At 34.5% G+C, this 15,436-nt stretch overlaps 1 protein-coding gene across 1 annotated transcript; it reads left to right on the forward strand.

Annotated features, from left to right (window-relative positions):
• The first annotated feature begins 6,807 nt into the window (after positions 1 to 6,807).
• LOC133797673 (glycine-rich protein-like) lies at positions 6,808 to 11,807 on the forward strand. Its single transcript, XM_062235659.1, has 2 exons — positions 6,808 to 7,214; positions 11,281 to 11,807. The coding sequence occupies exons 1-2, from the start codon at positions 7,097 to 7,099 to the stop codon at positions 11,553 to 11,555; spliced, it is 393 nt and encodes a 130-aa protein (XP_062091643.1). The 5' UTR covers positions 6,808 to 7,096; the 3' UTR covers positions 11,556 to 11,807.
• Positions 11,808 to 15,436: the final 3,629 nt, after the last annotated feature.

Below are 15,436 nucleotides of genomic sequence, written 5' to 3' on the forward strand. Positions count from 1 at the left end.
TCACTAACCATCCATACCCAAGATCATGTCAAATTTGTTCATAACCAACTTTATCAGATCAACTGACAACTCTCTACCATCCACTGTCACTGGCAGTGATCTGATCCATCTGGTGGGAACTACTAACTCCCTAGTGGGAAATAAGGTTCTGAAGCCCACAGTATAATAATCACATGGTATACACAATCTATCAATAATCTTACTAGAAACAAAAGAGTGTGCAGCACCAGAATAAATCAAAACAGTATAAGAGGTTCCAGCACTAGAAAGTTGACCTGTCATGTAACAACCCAAAATTACTAATAAGGCTTAAGGGTCTTGATTAGTGTGCTGGGAGGGCATAATTGGAAGTTGTGTGAATTAATGGTGAGAATGCATGATTATGTGATATGCATGATCCCATGATTATATGAATATGTGTAATGCATGTTTATGAGTATTAGATAAGCATGCAGGCCCTGTTTAGCTTGTAAGGGCATAATTGTAATTTTGGCCCGTTAGCGAATAAATGTGATAAACTGTTGAGACCACATTATTATGTGGATATATATATATTTGCAGCATTCGACACGAGGCGATCCTAGGGAGAAAATAGCAGGAAAGTCACAACGGGACCCGGTACTTGACTCGGGGTGAGTCAAGGGGTATTTTGGGTAATGGATATTTATTTGGGTTATTGAGTTATGAAAATAAATAATTGGATATATATTTGAGGTTAGAAAGCCTAGGTGGGAATACCGGGAAATTTTACCATTTTTCCCTCGGGGACGTTTTCGATACCCTGAGCCTTTGAGGTAACCTTAGAAACTTGAGTAAATAAAACAAAACCAAGAATCATCCAGAATTCACTAAACCGACCCAAATACTTCCCCCTTTCTCTTTCATTTTCTCTCTAAGCCAAACCAAGGGAAAAGCTGGGAATTAAGCAAGAATTTGAGCTCTAGACTTGGGGATTAACTCAGCATCACTTTTTGGATTCAAGTAGAGGCTAAGGTAAGCTTCAAACTGTGTTTTTAGCTAGTTAAGTTAGTGGTTATTGACTGGTTTTCTTAGTTCTTTTGAGGTGTTGAAGTTCAAGATTGAATTTTAGGTTTGATGAGTTTCAAAGCTAGAGTTTGTTACGTTTTGTTGCTGGAATCATAGTAGAACTCTTGGAATGATTAAGCTAAGTTGTTGGGATGATTTGAAGGGTGAATTGGCTTGGTTTTGGTAGAAAAATGGAGGATTTTTTGGGTTCGAAGGGGTCAGGCCGCGGCTCAGTTCTTGGTGTGCCGTGGCCCTTCGAAGCAGATTGGTGCTGAGGAAGAAGGGCGGGCCGCGGCATGGGGAGTGCTGAGCCGCGGCCCGTGTCAGTTTTTGGGTGAGGCTGAGCCTCGGGTTGGAGCCATGCCGTGGCATAGGGGGCTTGAGCCGCGGCCCTTAAGGACATTTTTGGACTTTGGAGTTTTTAAGCGTGGGAACCTAACCTAAGGTGCTTGGGATCGATCCCACTACCGTGTTTGGTGGAATTCGATGTCCCAGAGGCTAGAACTCTATCCGGAAACCCTTATACAATTACTGATGGAATCCTTTATCATGGTTGTGACTAGGTGTACGCTTGGGCTCAGGGCAAGATCGTGCTTAGGGGTCATCTTTCCTAATCAAAGCACTTGGAATTAAAGGTAAAAAAACTGCACCTGTATATGTGGATAGGATGGGACTAAGTGTTCCCTATATTTGTATGCATTGTTATATGATTGTGATAAACCATGTGAATATGTTGGGACTAAGAGTTCCCTATAATTGTATGAATGTCATGAGGTGGTATTATGCCATGGGGACATGTGATAAACGACCTAAGAGTGTCAGAATCAATATTTGCGCACAGGGCGCGGCTCAGCCACCGGTAGCTAAGGACAGCTTTATATTCACTGAGCTTGGTTTAAGCGGGCCGGAGTCAGTGGGGTGAACACTGGGCTTGGCCTATGTGAGCCAAAGACAGTGGATTAAATAAAGGGTGCGGCTTACCCTAGTTATTGCTTGGCATGTATACCATTGTTAATTTGATGTATATGATATGCAGAATATCTAGAAACTAGATTATTGGTTATTGCTTGATGACCTGCATTGAATGAATGCTATGGCTTGCTGGATAATTGATTAATGCCTTGTAAATCATATGGTTATGCATTGTGAACTACTTAGTTACTGATACTAATTATGCTATGATATTATGTTTTCTTGTTGGGCCTCGGCTCACGGGTGCTACGTGGTGCAGGTAAGGGCAAGGGTAAGATGAGTTGACCATGAGTTGGAGAGCTCTGGGGGTGAGGTGTACATTTTCAGCTGCTCGGCCCCCACGGTCGAGTGATTGTACAGGGACGGAAACCTAAAACGTGTACTTTTCCATTAGAGTGGCTTTGATTGTTTATAACATTTTGAAATTCTGTAGTTATGTTATTTAAACCCTGATTTGGGATCCCATGTACTAAACATTTATTTTAATGAAAATTATTCGTTTATAACCAAAATCTTTTAAACCTAACCTGTTTATGTCTCTAGATTCACATTTTTACTTAAATGACTTGGTTATCAAGTCTCGCAGTATTTCAAACACACAGTGTAACGATCTTGGTTATCCAGGGCGTTTCATGTCACTACTGAGGGACTAGCCTCTGCCTGCATCAATGCGAACACTCAAGCTGGAGTCGAGCTATCTGCCTTCCTTGGTTCTTCCTTTCTTGCTCTCGGGAAATCTTTCTTTAGCTGTCCCACTAGCCCGCACAAAAAACATGCTTTTGCCCGACATTCTCCCACATGGCGCCACCTACATCTGGCGCACTCTGGGTAAGTCCTCTAACCCTCATTGCCGCCGTGGCGGTCTATCTGTATACCACGTGGTCTCTTATCGGTAACTGGAGATGAAAAGGCATCTGGAGCCTTCCTTTTTTGATCACTGGGGCCTCCGCCCTACCTAAACCCATGAATGGAGGTCCCATCCTCCTAATGTCTCTCCTGGCCGTGTTCTCGCGTCAGATTTTATGTTCTGCATCCTCTGCAGTAAACACTTTCTCCACCACCTATGCATAAGTCGTCACCCTAGACACGGTGGTAATGCGAACATCCTGGGCTATCATAGGTTGTAGCCTCTAAAGGAATTTCTCCTTCCTTGTCCCATCAATAAGTACCAAGTTTGCAACAAACTTGGCTAATCTGTCAAATCTCAGTGCATACTCTGTCATGGACATGTTTCCCTGAAGCAACTTACTGAATTCATCTGCCTTTGTAGCCCTAACTACATCATTATAATACTTTTCATTGAACACCATTATGAACTCCTCCCAATCCATGGTATTCATGTTCCTGGTCTGGGATATCACTTCCCACCAGATTCGAGTATCCTCCCGAAACATATAGGTGGCACAGGCCACCCTCTCATTACCAACTACCCTCATAAAATCAAGGATAGTGGTAACCATGCTCATCCACTGCTCGGCCTTAGCCGAATCTGCACTGCTCCCAAAGACTAGAGGGTGATGCTTCCTGAACATTTCATAGAGAGGTTCCCATCTGGTCCCAGCCTCTGCCGACTGTAATACTATCAGTACCAACACAGGTGGCACCTTTGGCTGAATGTTCCCTGCAGGAACCTGTTGTTGTCTTAGGTGGCGGATCTCTTCTTCCTGCCTCTGTAATCTGGCTTACATATCAGCAAGCACTTGCTGCCAATTCTCAGGAGCTGGCAGAGAGGTCTGACCCTGATTATCATTTTTGGCATGAATTCCCTAGCCGGCTTGCAAATCTGACTGCCCGGAAGCATACTTCCAAGCTTGTACCTTGCTGCGGTAATCAATTCGACCAATTAGGTAGTAATAACTATACCTCTTGACGCCTTACGGTCCAAGACCGGATAAACAAGCATTCACACTCAACAGTCATGCTAATAAGCATGTCGATTCATATGCATACCCAAACATGGTGCTAATAAGCACTTCCTAACATTTATAAGCAAGTAACGATGCTAATAAGCATTTTCTGGCACTCATAGACAAATAATGATGTTAATAAGTATTTCTTTAACATTTAACAATGCTAACAAGCATGTCCTGGCATACATGTATATATAACATCACTAATAAGCATTTCTTTTGCATTCACAAGCAATATTAGTGCTAATAAGCATGTCTTTATCAAGCATTCAACAGTCAAGGGCCAGGCCCTATCAGAATATCTCATGCTCCCTAATACGGCAGGCAGATAAGGCATTTATATCCTATTTAAGCAGTTAAACACATAACTGCATAAATAGTTACCAAACCCTGAGTCGAGCTTGTCTTTAGTGGCGAGTGTACATGCTCAGCCATTCTTCAAGAACCCTTAACCTTGGGACGCTCTGATACCAAGTTGTAATACCATGGATAGCCAAGACCGTTACACTGTGTGTTTTAAATAGTTATAGACTCTTTAAATGAGTCTATTGGCCATAAACTTGTACCTAAACGTGATTAACGGTTTAGGGTTAAAAATTTTGGTTAAAAGGAATAACCATTTCATTAAATGTTTACGTTCATACATGGGATCCCAAAATAACGTTTAAAAGGTTAATTACAATTCAAAAAGTACAACAAGCCGACCTAAGCGACAAAATAGGGTTTGACCCTAGTTCCAATGAGAAACCCTGGCCATGGTGGTCGAGCAGCCGCATATGTACACGTCTCCACCGAAGCTCTCCAACTCATGGCTAATTCAGCTTCTCTTTCCCCTTACCTGCACCACATAGCACCCGTGAGCTAGGGCTCAGAAAGAAAACTTAAACATACTCATAAGCAGTTAATAACATATCATAGAATCATAGTAAGCATGCCTAGCAGTAATAACCCTACCCATGCATGCATTCTATTCAGATAAGTGACTACAGTGTCACATCGGGGCCGCTGCCCTTAATAACTGACTAATAAGTCATACTGGGGCTCAGTGCTCTAGGATATGGGACTATGGAGTCACCCCGGGGCCCATTGCCCTATCCTTTGTATAACCAGCCTTGGAGCTGGCCCAGCGTATCTGGCGCTTTAGTTTTCCAACGACCATTGGGTCGAACAAGCGTATGTTACGCTCATAATTAGGCCTAACTATATCGACCAGCGCTCAACGCGCTATTGTCTCCCTTAACTTATAAGTCAATGCTTTCGACCAGCGCTCAGCGCGCTACTTTCACCCTTAACTTATAATTCAATGCTTTTCAATCAGACAATGCAAATAAGCACACACCATTTAACAATTATCCAGATACAGAGAATTCAAGCATGCTTAATCAGCAAGCACATGCATAATCATAAGCATGCTCATTCACAGGGGCCCCAGCCTTAATCAAATCTATATTTAAAAACTGAGCCAAGCCTTAATCACATATATCAAGTACTGGATGCAGTTCTCTTACCTCTGGTCCAAACACGAGTTAGTTAACCACGACCCCCGAGTACGATCCTATTCCGAGCCCTAGCGGTACCCTCTGATACAGTCGTTTCCTAGCTAAATTCACAGGCTATCAAGCTTCTAATCTTCCCTAGAATCGTTATGACTCTAACATTGCTTGAATCCGAGCTCTAAAACTCGAGTTTCCTTCGAAAACGCTAACGAGCATAAAGAGAAAGAGTGAGAGAGAGAATGAGAGTGAGATTTTGTGTTTTTTGAGTTAATGAACTCAATTGCACCCTTATATCCGAACGGTCCCAAATGACCAAAATGCCCCCACTCAACACGCCTCTCTCTCAACACCTCATAAGGGCAAAAATGTCATTTTCACTTTCTAATCCCTCTCTATACCCAAATTTCCCAAAATAATTCTGCTAATCCCGGAATATTTCTCCCAAAATATGACTTGCGCTACAATGAGTCACAGTGACTCTCCATATCACCAAAAAAATACCCCTTGGCTCCCCCCAAGCCGGACATTTCTCCCCATTCTGACTAAACCACTACTTGCTCTCTAGGATTGTCTCGTGCCGAATAACTCAAATGTATTTACATAATAATGTGGTCTCAATCAATATGCACACATATATATACAAACATGCCCTTAACAGGTCAAATCACGAAAATGTCATTCTAATAAGAAACAGACTCACATTCATGCTTAATACACCTAAACACACCAATGAAGTAATATTATAATATAACTCACATAATTCATATAATCATACATATCATCACATAATAATGCAATTAAATCAATTATTGCCCTCCTGACCCCCTAATCAAGATAACTATAAGTTATAATAAATTATTCTAAAACATTTAACAAAGACAGAAATAAAACTTATAGTGTATGTGGCATGAGTCCAAAATGTAAACAAGTAGGATAAGTGTAACTTACTTAAAAAAAAAAGTTAAAGATTAAGTAGCTTAAAAATTAAAAATCAGCAAACTCATTTAACCAAAGTTCCTTTAGGCTATTATAAGTGAATTATAAAAGATATATATATAAATGTGCACTATTAATAGTTATTATTCATGATGATTACTTTAATATTAATTATTAGATTAAGATCAATAGTTCATATTTATAATTGTTAATTAATATTTCTAAAAATAAATTTTGATTTTTTCAAATTTTTTGAAAAATAACCTAATGAAAAACATGTATTTATTATGAAAATATAATATTATTATATATATATATAACAAAAAACCAAGCCATGACTAAGTTAACTAGGCACAAGACTTGTATTATAACAAAATTAAATGAAAGTTGGCACGTAACAAATAACAAAGTCAAATTAAAGTTGGCACTAAATAAAACTAAAACAAATAAGAATCAAAACAAAATTAGTACAAAATAAAGCCAAAACAAAGTTGGCACTATAGAGATGTTGAGACTTTAGAGTAGCGCAATATATATAAATGAGATGTGTGGAAATAAATTGTGAGAGTAAATTCTCCAACCCAACTACGATTGTAGGGCCATATCTTGGAAATTGTTATTATCCATTTACACTTTAAATGTTTAAATAAGATATAAATAGACATAAAAAGAGTCAGGTTTTCACATCACTTTTCTCCAGTAACACTACTCTTATTGTAGTTGATATTTCTTGCTCGATCAAGCCAAAACAAAAAAATGGGTTCGAAAAATTTCCTTTTGATGGGTCTTTTGCTTGCACTTGTAGTTCTTCTCATCTCTTCAGATGTTGCAGCTAATGACCTTGCTGAAACTTCCACTGAGAAAAATAATAAAGGTCCGCTTTGTTATATATTATTAGCAATTTATATAGTTTATATGCATCTACATTTCCAATATAAATATATATATATATATATATATCTTTATATATTATAAACGTGATTTTAACAGAAATTATGGTATTTCTTTTAGATTTAACACTTTTTTTTATAGTGTTTTCTAATATCATTAGTTTCAAAGTACCTAAATAAGGTAAATAAATTAAAACAAATAAAAATTAATAAAATTATCTAAATAAGATAAATAAATTAAAAAATAAATAAAATGTAATAAATAAGTCATAATAATTTTTTATCACATATTTTAAAATTTCATATTAAATTATTTATGGGCTTAATTTTTCTTTCTTTCTTTTATTAACTATTTATTTTATCATTTAATGTATTTTGTTTATCCAAATGTATATGTAATAGTGAAATAAGACATAAATATATATTTTCTTATTTTACCATTTATTTATTTTTAGTTATAAATTACTTATTTTGATTGCTCTAGCTAGGGCTGTTCATCAAACCGTCCGCACCGCACCACACCGCAAAAAAAATGTGGTTTGAAATTCTTCGCGGTGCGGTCGCGGTTTGAATTTTTACTAAACCGCGCGGTGCGGTGCGGTTTGCGGTTTTGAATTATTAAAATGCGGTTCAAACTGCACTGCACCGCATATTATAAAAATACTATTTTTTTATATTTATTTAAGTCTAATATGTTAAAGCCCAACCCAAAGCCCACTAATTCTACTGCTGAAAGTATTTTAGTTGTATCTTTCATATTGATGTTGGAATTTAATTAGTCTCAAGTTTGTTCTATGTTGTTTTAGGTGTGTTGCTGAAACTTTATTAAGATTATTGACTTATAGTTGTTGTTGTTGTAACTTTATTAGTCTCAAGTTTGTTGTATTTTCGTAGGTGTTTTGTTGAGCCATTATTAAGATTATTGTATTGTTGAAAATTTTCTTATTTTTTATTTTCAAGCTTTAGGTGTTGCTGAAATATTAATATGATTATTTATGATAGTTTAATTATTTGGCGGTAGTCCAAACCACCCAAACCGCACCACACCGCACCATTTTTTTGCGGTGCGGTTTCTGCGATTTTTTAGTTTCGCGGTGCGGGTGCGGTTTGGAAAATTAGAAAAACCGCATGCGCGGGTTGGTTTGAAAAAATGGTCAAAAACCGCACCACCCGCACCGCGTACAGCTCTAGCTATTAATTAAATAATATATATTTATATATAACTTTGTGTTGGTTTTAAATTTTTTAAATTAGATTATTAAAATTTCATCTAATAAACTTTTTAAATTTAGAATTTTTTTTAATATTTTATTATATTGAAATCCATACGTATTTTTTTCTAAAAGAAAATTAGAAAATAATAGTGTTTAATTTTAAAGTTAGAAAATGCACTATATTTTTATTTTATAAAAAGTGCGTATCGTGGTTTAATGATTTTGTTATTTTTTATAAACTATAAATAATGTTTTGCTTTAATTTATTTTTAATATGTTTTTATCATTTTTTTCATAATATATATAATATTGTTTATTTATTTAAATTTTATATGATAATTAAAAAATTATAATAAAAATAATTAATACATTTCGAAATAAAAACTAAACTCGTTGCATTATACTTTTTTTTTTAACTATTATATTTATATATAAGCCAGTTTTACTAGATTCATGTATACATGTTTTGGCCTGTTAATTACATTTAAAATTAAGTAAACAATGTCATTTTTTAACATACATATATAAGATATATATTATAGAATACTTTAATAATTAAACAACTATATTCATGTTATAATTACATATATCTCTATAATATAAAAAGTATGTAGAGATCAGAAATTCTTGGTTTTAATGGTTTATTTTGTTAACTTTAACAGAATATACTTTTAAAACTAACTAAAAATAGATATTTATTAATTATATTAATATAAATTCAAATATTATAAAATATCATTATTATATTAATATTTAATATAAGATTATATATATAATAATTATTATATTAATATAAATTCAAATATTATAAAATATCATTATTATAATAATATATAATATAAAACTAAATATTTAATAATTATATTAATATAAATTTAAATGTTGTAAAATATTATTATGTTAATAATATATAATCCTAAACTTTTACTAATTATATTAATATGAGTCAAATATTATAAGATATTATTATAATAATATTTAATACAAAACTAAATATTTAATACTTATATTAATATAAATTTAAACATTATAAAATATCATTATAATAATAATATATAATACATAATCTTAATTTTTATTGAAAAAATTATCATTTATGTTTAAAAAGGTTATCATATTATATATATATAAAAAATCATAAACAATGTTTTGGTTTAATTTTCCATTTAATATGTTTATGTCATTCTTTTATATATAACAAGGCAAAAGCATCGTGCAATGCACACTTGTTTAATTTTAAAGTTGTAAACACGCTTATTCAAACATGTATTTATTTTAATTATCATATAAATTTAAATAAATAAAAAATATCCTAAAAATAAATAATAGATGTTTAATATAATGTATGACATTAATGTATTAAAAAAATTATGGCAAAATATTGTCTATAATTTTAATAAAAATCTGTTAACTTTTTTTTAAATATATATATTTATAGAACAATTTTTCTATAGGGGCTTCACTTTAAGCCTTACCGGTAGGGCTCTCAGTGTTTCTCGACCCGTGAACAGTTTTCGGCGCGACTTTTTTTTTTATGAATATGTATATTGTAGCTATTTAGAGCATTCTGCAAATTTTCAGAAAATTTCGAATAGTTTACAGTACCGAAAACTAGGTTCAAACATGTTTTCCACGCGCATAAAAAAAATTAGTCACGCGTGCAACAACATGTTTGAACCTAGTTTTTGGTACTGTAAACTATTCAGAATTTTCTGAAAATTTGCAGGATGCTCTAAATAGCTACAATATACACGGTCATAAAAAAAATCGCGTCGAAAACTGTTCACAGGTTTTAAACAATAAGAGCCCTACCGGTAGGGCTTAAAGTGAAACCCTTATAGGATAATTCCCCTATATTTATATACATATAATAGAATGAATTATAGTTTTATAATATGTATAAGCATTTATATCAATAATCTCTACACATGTAACATCTAAATACAATATTGACATATATATATATATTTACACAGTTACATGGCATATATGTATATAAATTACAATAATATTTTAAAAAAAATTAAATAAAATAAGAATAGAAAAAGTCATAGTGTAGAGTAGTATACATGCATCAACTATTTTGATTAATTAATTAATTTTTGTTTAAGTTTATGTTTGTTCTAGTTTTTGAATTTGGCAGTACAACAAGAGATTATATATTATATATTTAATATAATATTAATATTATATGTGAATTTTAAAGTTAAGTTTATTGCTAGTTGATAATAGATTATATTATATTATATGTTTAATATGATATTATTCTAGTACGTGAAGTTTAAATTTAAGTATAATTAAATTTTATATAAGTTATAAAATGTATAATTTTATTATTTTTAAATAATTATCATTGTTAAATATCTTTAAAATATCATATTTTAATTTGTTTAATTAATTATTTATTTAATTTTAAGTCAATATCTGAAAAATATTCTATTTTAATTTGTTTAATTATATATATATATATTAAATTTTATTTAAGTATAAATCAGGATTACAATTTATAGTTAAATATAATGATATTTTATTAAATATAAGAATATTTCATTAAAGTTAACGGAAAAAATATAAAAAAATATTAAAAACAAAAATTTCTGTTATTTATATATTTTTTATATAAAAAAATATTATTTATTTATTTAAAATTTATATAACAATAATATAAATTTAATAAATATAATTAATAAATTCTATAAATAAAATTAAGTAAATTTGCATTACATACACTTTTCGGTTTCCTGTTATTTAATTACCGTACAGTACACACCAATTAATACCATTATATTTATAGCAAAATATTGGTCACAAAGTCTTATATATATGATTCTTGCAGCTGTGGATGCTACCAACGAAAAGGGGGTGGAGGAAGCTAAATATGGTGGATATCCTGGTCAAGGCGGTTATGGTGGAGGCCAGGGCAGTTACGGCCACGGTGGTGGTGGAAGTGGCAGTTATGGAGGCGGCGGTCACGGCGGTGGCAGAAGTGGCGGTCATGGTTGCTACCACGGTTGCTGTAGGAGCAATTATCACGGAAAAGGCTGCGCCAAGTGCTGCTCTTATGCAGGTGAAGCTGTTGATGCAAAAGTCGAAGCCAAACCTAACAACTAAATAGGGCGGTCATGAGATGCCATGAATATCTCTCTATTTATAAATAATTAAAACTTCATGTACGTGTAATAAAAATGAAATGAATGAGATCATGTATGTATATAATTATAAAAAATATATATTATGTATGTATTGTTTTTAATTATTCATGCATGGTCATGTAGGCTACTAGTACTACATATTATATATTCCGTTTCTGTTTGAAATCCACTACTACTTAATTCGAGAATAAAGGCTTAAATTTCATTATTATTGTTTGGTATTGCTTTGTTTTTTGAAAATAATTGATTTTTTTTTTTTTGGTGATGATAAGATGTCTAGTTGAAAACTAGGTGCTACATTTTTTCACTTGTATAATTTGATCTAATATTCAACTATTAACCACTTCATTATATATGTATAGGATGTAATAATTAACATACTATTTTGTGCACTACTTTTTCCACGTTTCTTTTTTCATCTACGGCTAAATATACATATCATCAAGAAGTATTAACAAATACTTTGCATCCATTGAAGTGACGATTTTATACTCAACCTAACCTAGTTATTCAGCGTTTCTTTTTCAAGAAAAAATTCAAGGAGATTTCACTCAACATAATAACATTGACAAAGTCTATAACTGTTCTCAGATGATCCACAACGGCAATCACTACCCAAAGGATGAGCCAATTAGCAATAATACCAAAGAAACTGGTGGCATACCACATGACATATAAGCAAAAACCATAGTTGTTATAGAAAACCAAACTATCCAAGGTAGATAGTAGGCAATGAAAAAATACCGAGGATAATTACTAGTTACTACGGAATCCCATAGGAGAAATTTTAATGAAAAATAGGAAAGCCAAACTCTTAGTGTAAATACTGGTTTAAGTCAGTTAAGTATTGATTAGGAGAAGCTAATTTCTCAGCTCACTACTACAAAAACACTTTTTTAGGACACATTTTTAAGACACTCACATAAATGCGAGTCTTAAAAAAGTCTCCTGGACGCGAATCCTTAAAGAATTTCCGCGAGTCCTAAAAACTATGTTTGTCCTAAAAGTTTGAGTTTTTTTTTTAAACAAACACCTCCTGGACTTTTTCTTATGTGTATCATAAAATTTTGAATTTTAAAAAACTGAGGTTTTTTATTAGGACTCGCATGTTTGTCCTAAAAGTTTGAATTTTTTTTTAAACAAACACTTCCTAGACTTTTTAGGACTCGCGAAGAATGTTTTTAGGACTACTTATGTGTATCATAAAATTTTGAATTTTAAAAAATTTCGAATTCCCTCCAATTTTTTTTGACAAAAGTTTTATTATTATATATTAAAAAAAACAAAAAAATTACGCAGCCCATTTTCACTCTCTCTCATCGGTTCCCTCTCTCTCTCTCCCAAAGTTCCTTCTCTCTCTCCCGAAGTGCCAATGCCGAACGCCACCGTCCCATCTCCGGCCACCGCCACGCGCCGGACCAGTGGAAGTGCCGCCCCCCGAAACCCCCGACCCCCGGAGATGGCGACCTAACGCGCGGCCTAAGGCCCTCAACGGGGCACTTGAAGTTCGATCGTTCATGGGTTTCTTCCAAACTTTCTGAGGATATTCCGACCACCTCGAGCCACCAAGAGCTGAACCACCACCACCACCATACTCCTTGCTTCTTGGGCTTTAAAACCCAATAGTTTGTTTTCCGAACCACCACCTTTTAATGGTGGCGCCACCACCGTCACCGGAGCCCCACCGCCGGATTCAAAAACCACCAATTAATTTTTTAAAAATAAAAAATAAAACTTGCGAGTCCTAAAAATCCCCAATTTTTTAAGGCTCTCAAATAGAGGACTCGCGTCCCGCGAGTCCTAAAAAGCCTTTTTTGTAGTAGTGGCTGGTTTTCTCTGATTTGTTACAATATGTTGTATAACAGAATTCTATTATTTGCTCTGTAATTGTATTGGGTCTGTAACCACTGTGTAACGATTTCCAGCTGAGTTCTTTCTTTTCAAAAGCTTTTAAAGGCTTCTTCTGTATTCATATTAATACATCAATGCATCAAACAGAGACTCACGCATTTGTTGAGCTCTCATTTCATTTTTCACCTCTGCTTTGTTTTTCTCATTTGGTATCAAAAGCTTTAGGATTTTTTCCTCTTTCTCTTCTCAGCTTCCATGGCGTCTTCCTCTAGCACCATTCCTAGGGTTTCTAATTCTTCATCTTCCTCGGCTACTCAAGTTGCTGTCGTGGTCATCCCTGCTCAGATTGTGCCTCTTAATCTTCGTCTCGACATGAACAACTATTTTGACTGGCAATCGCAAGTTCTCTCCACTGTTCGTGCTCATCAGTTTGAAGGTTTTCTTGATGGCACCAGGATCCCTCCTCCTCGCACCATTGCTGACCCTACAGATGTTGATTCCACCATCGTCAATCCGGAATACCCCAATTGACTTCGTCTGGATCAATTTCTGATGAATTGGTTGTTCAATTCAATTTCTAAGGCTATGCTAGGGCATATGGCTCGCTGTGCTTCTGCTCAAAATCCGTGGAGTGTTCTTGAGAAACTTTTCTCCAACAGATCCAAAGCTCGTATTCTTCAACGTCGCTATCATCTCCAAACTTAGCACAAGGGATCCACCTCTGTTGATGAGTATTTTCTCAAGATGCGCTATCTTGCTGATGCTCTTAATGTTGCTGGCCATGTTATTACAGATGATGAGCTTGTTCTCTACATTTTGGGCAGTCTAGGAAGTGAGTGTGAAGCTGTTGTGATTAATCTTACCTCTAAGATTCAGTGACTTTGCAGGAGGTTTATTTCATGTTTCTCAACTAAAAGATGCGTCTAGAACAAATGCATTCTTCTGCTCAACTAGATCATCAAAATCCTACTGCCAATTATGCTGCATACAAAAAGAAATCCTCCCCACCTCAGTCGACACCCTCTGCAAATCATGGTGGTCGTGGTCCTAATCGAGGTCGTGGAGGTCGATACAACACCAACAAAGGGTCAAACAATCACCTTATATGTTAAGTATGTGGCAAACCTGGACATATTGCCTTGAAGTGTTATCACAGGTTTGATTTGAGCTATATTGGAGAGACTGCTTCCAATGAGAATGCTTCTCTTGATGCTCCACATGCTCCTCAAGCTCTGCTTGCTAATGCCACTTTAGTAGCTGATCCAAACGGGTATATGGACAGTGGTGCTTCGCATCATGTTCTCTCTGATGCCACTAATCTTGTTAATAAGTAGGACTACAAAGGCAAGGTAAAGCTGGTTGTAGGTAATGGGTCTCAACTTCCTATTATTGCTATTGGATATACTTCAATTTTGCTGAGAAAACTCTTCATCTTAATAATATTCTTCATGTGCCTGGTATTAAAAAGAATTTAATCAGTCTTGCTCGTTTTACTACTGATAATTTGGTTACTGTAGAATTCACCTCTACTTGTTGTTATGTGAATGATCTGGTGACGAGGTGTGTGCTTCTATAGGGCCGGCTACATGAAGGGTTGTATCAACTTGTTCTTCCTAAGGGTGTTTCTCCACTTCCAGAGTCTGTAAACTCTACTTGTCAATTCTTGTCTCCTAATGTGTACCTAAGTAGTACAAAATCTTATTGTAATAACAGTAGTTGTCGTTCCTCTACTGAGTCTGTACCATGTAATCCATCCTCTCGGCTTGCCAATCTTTGGCATAGTCGACTTGGACATCCATCAAATGTAGTTCTTACCAAATTATTAAAAAGTTTGAATGTTCATTGTTTCAAATCTGATGTTCCATTTTTTGATGCATGCCAATTTGGTAAAAATCGTTTAATGCATTTTCATTCTTGTACTCTTAAAACAACCAAGCCTCTCCAACTTGTTCACTCTGATGTGTGGGGGCCTTCCCCACATCCGTCACT

Source organism: Humulus lupulus, chromosome 8 (assembly GCF_963169125.1).
Source record: "Humulus lupulus chromosome 8, drHumLupu1.1, whole genome shotgun sequence".
Taxonomy (NCBI): Eukaryota; Viridiplantae; Streptophyta; class Magnoliopsida; order Rosales; family Cannabaceae; genus Humulus; species Humulus lupulus.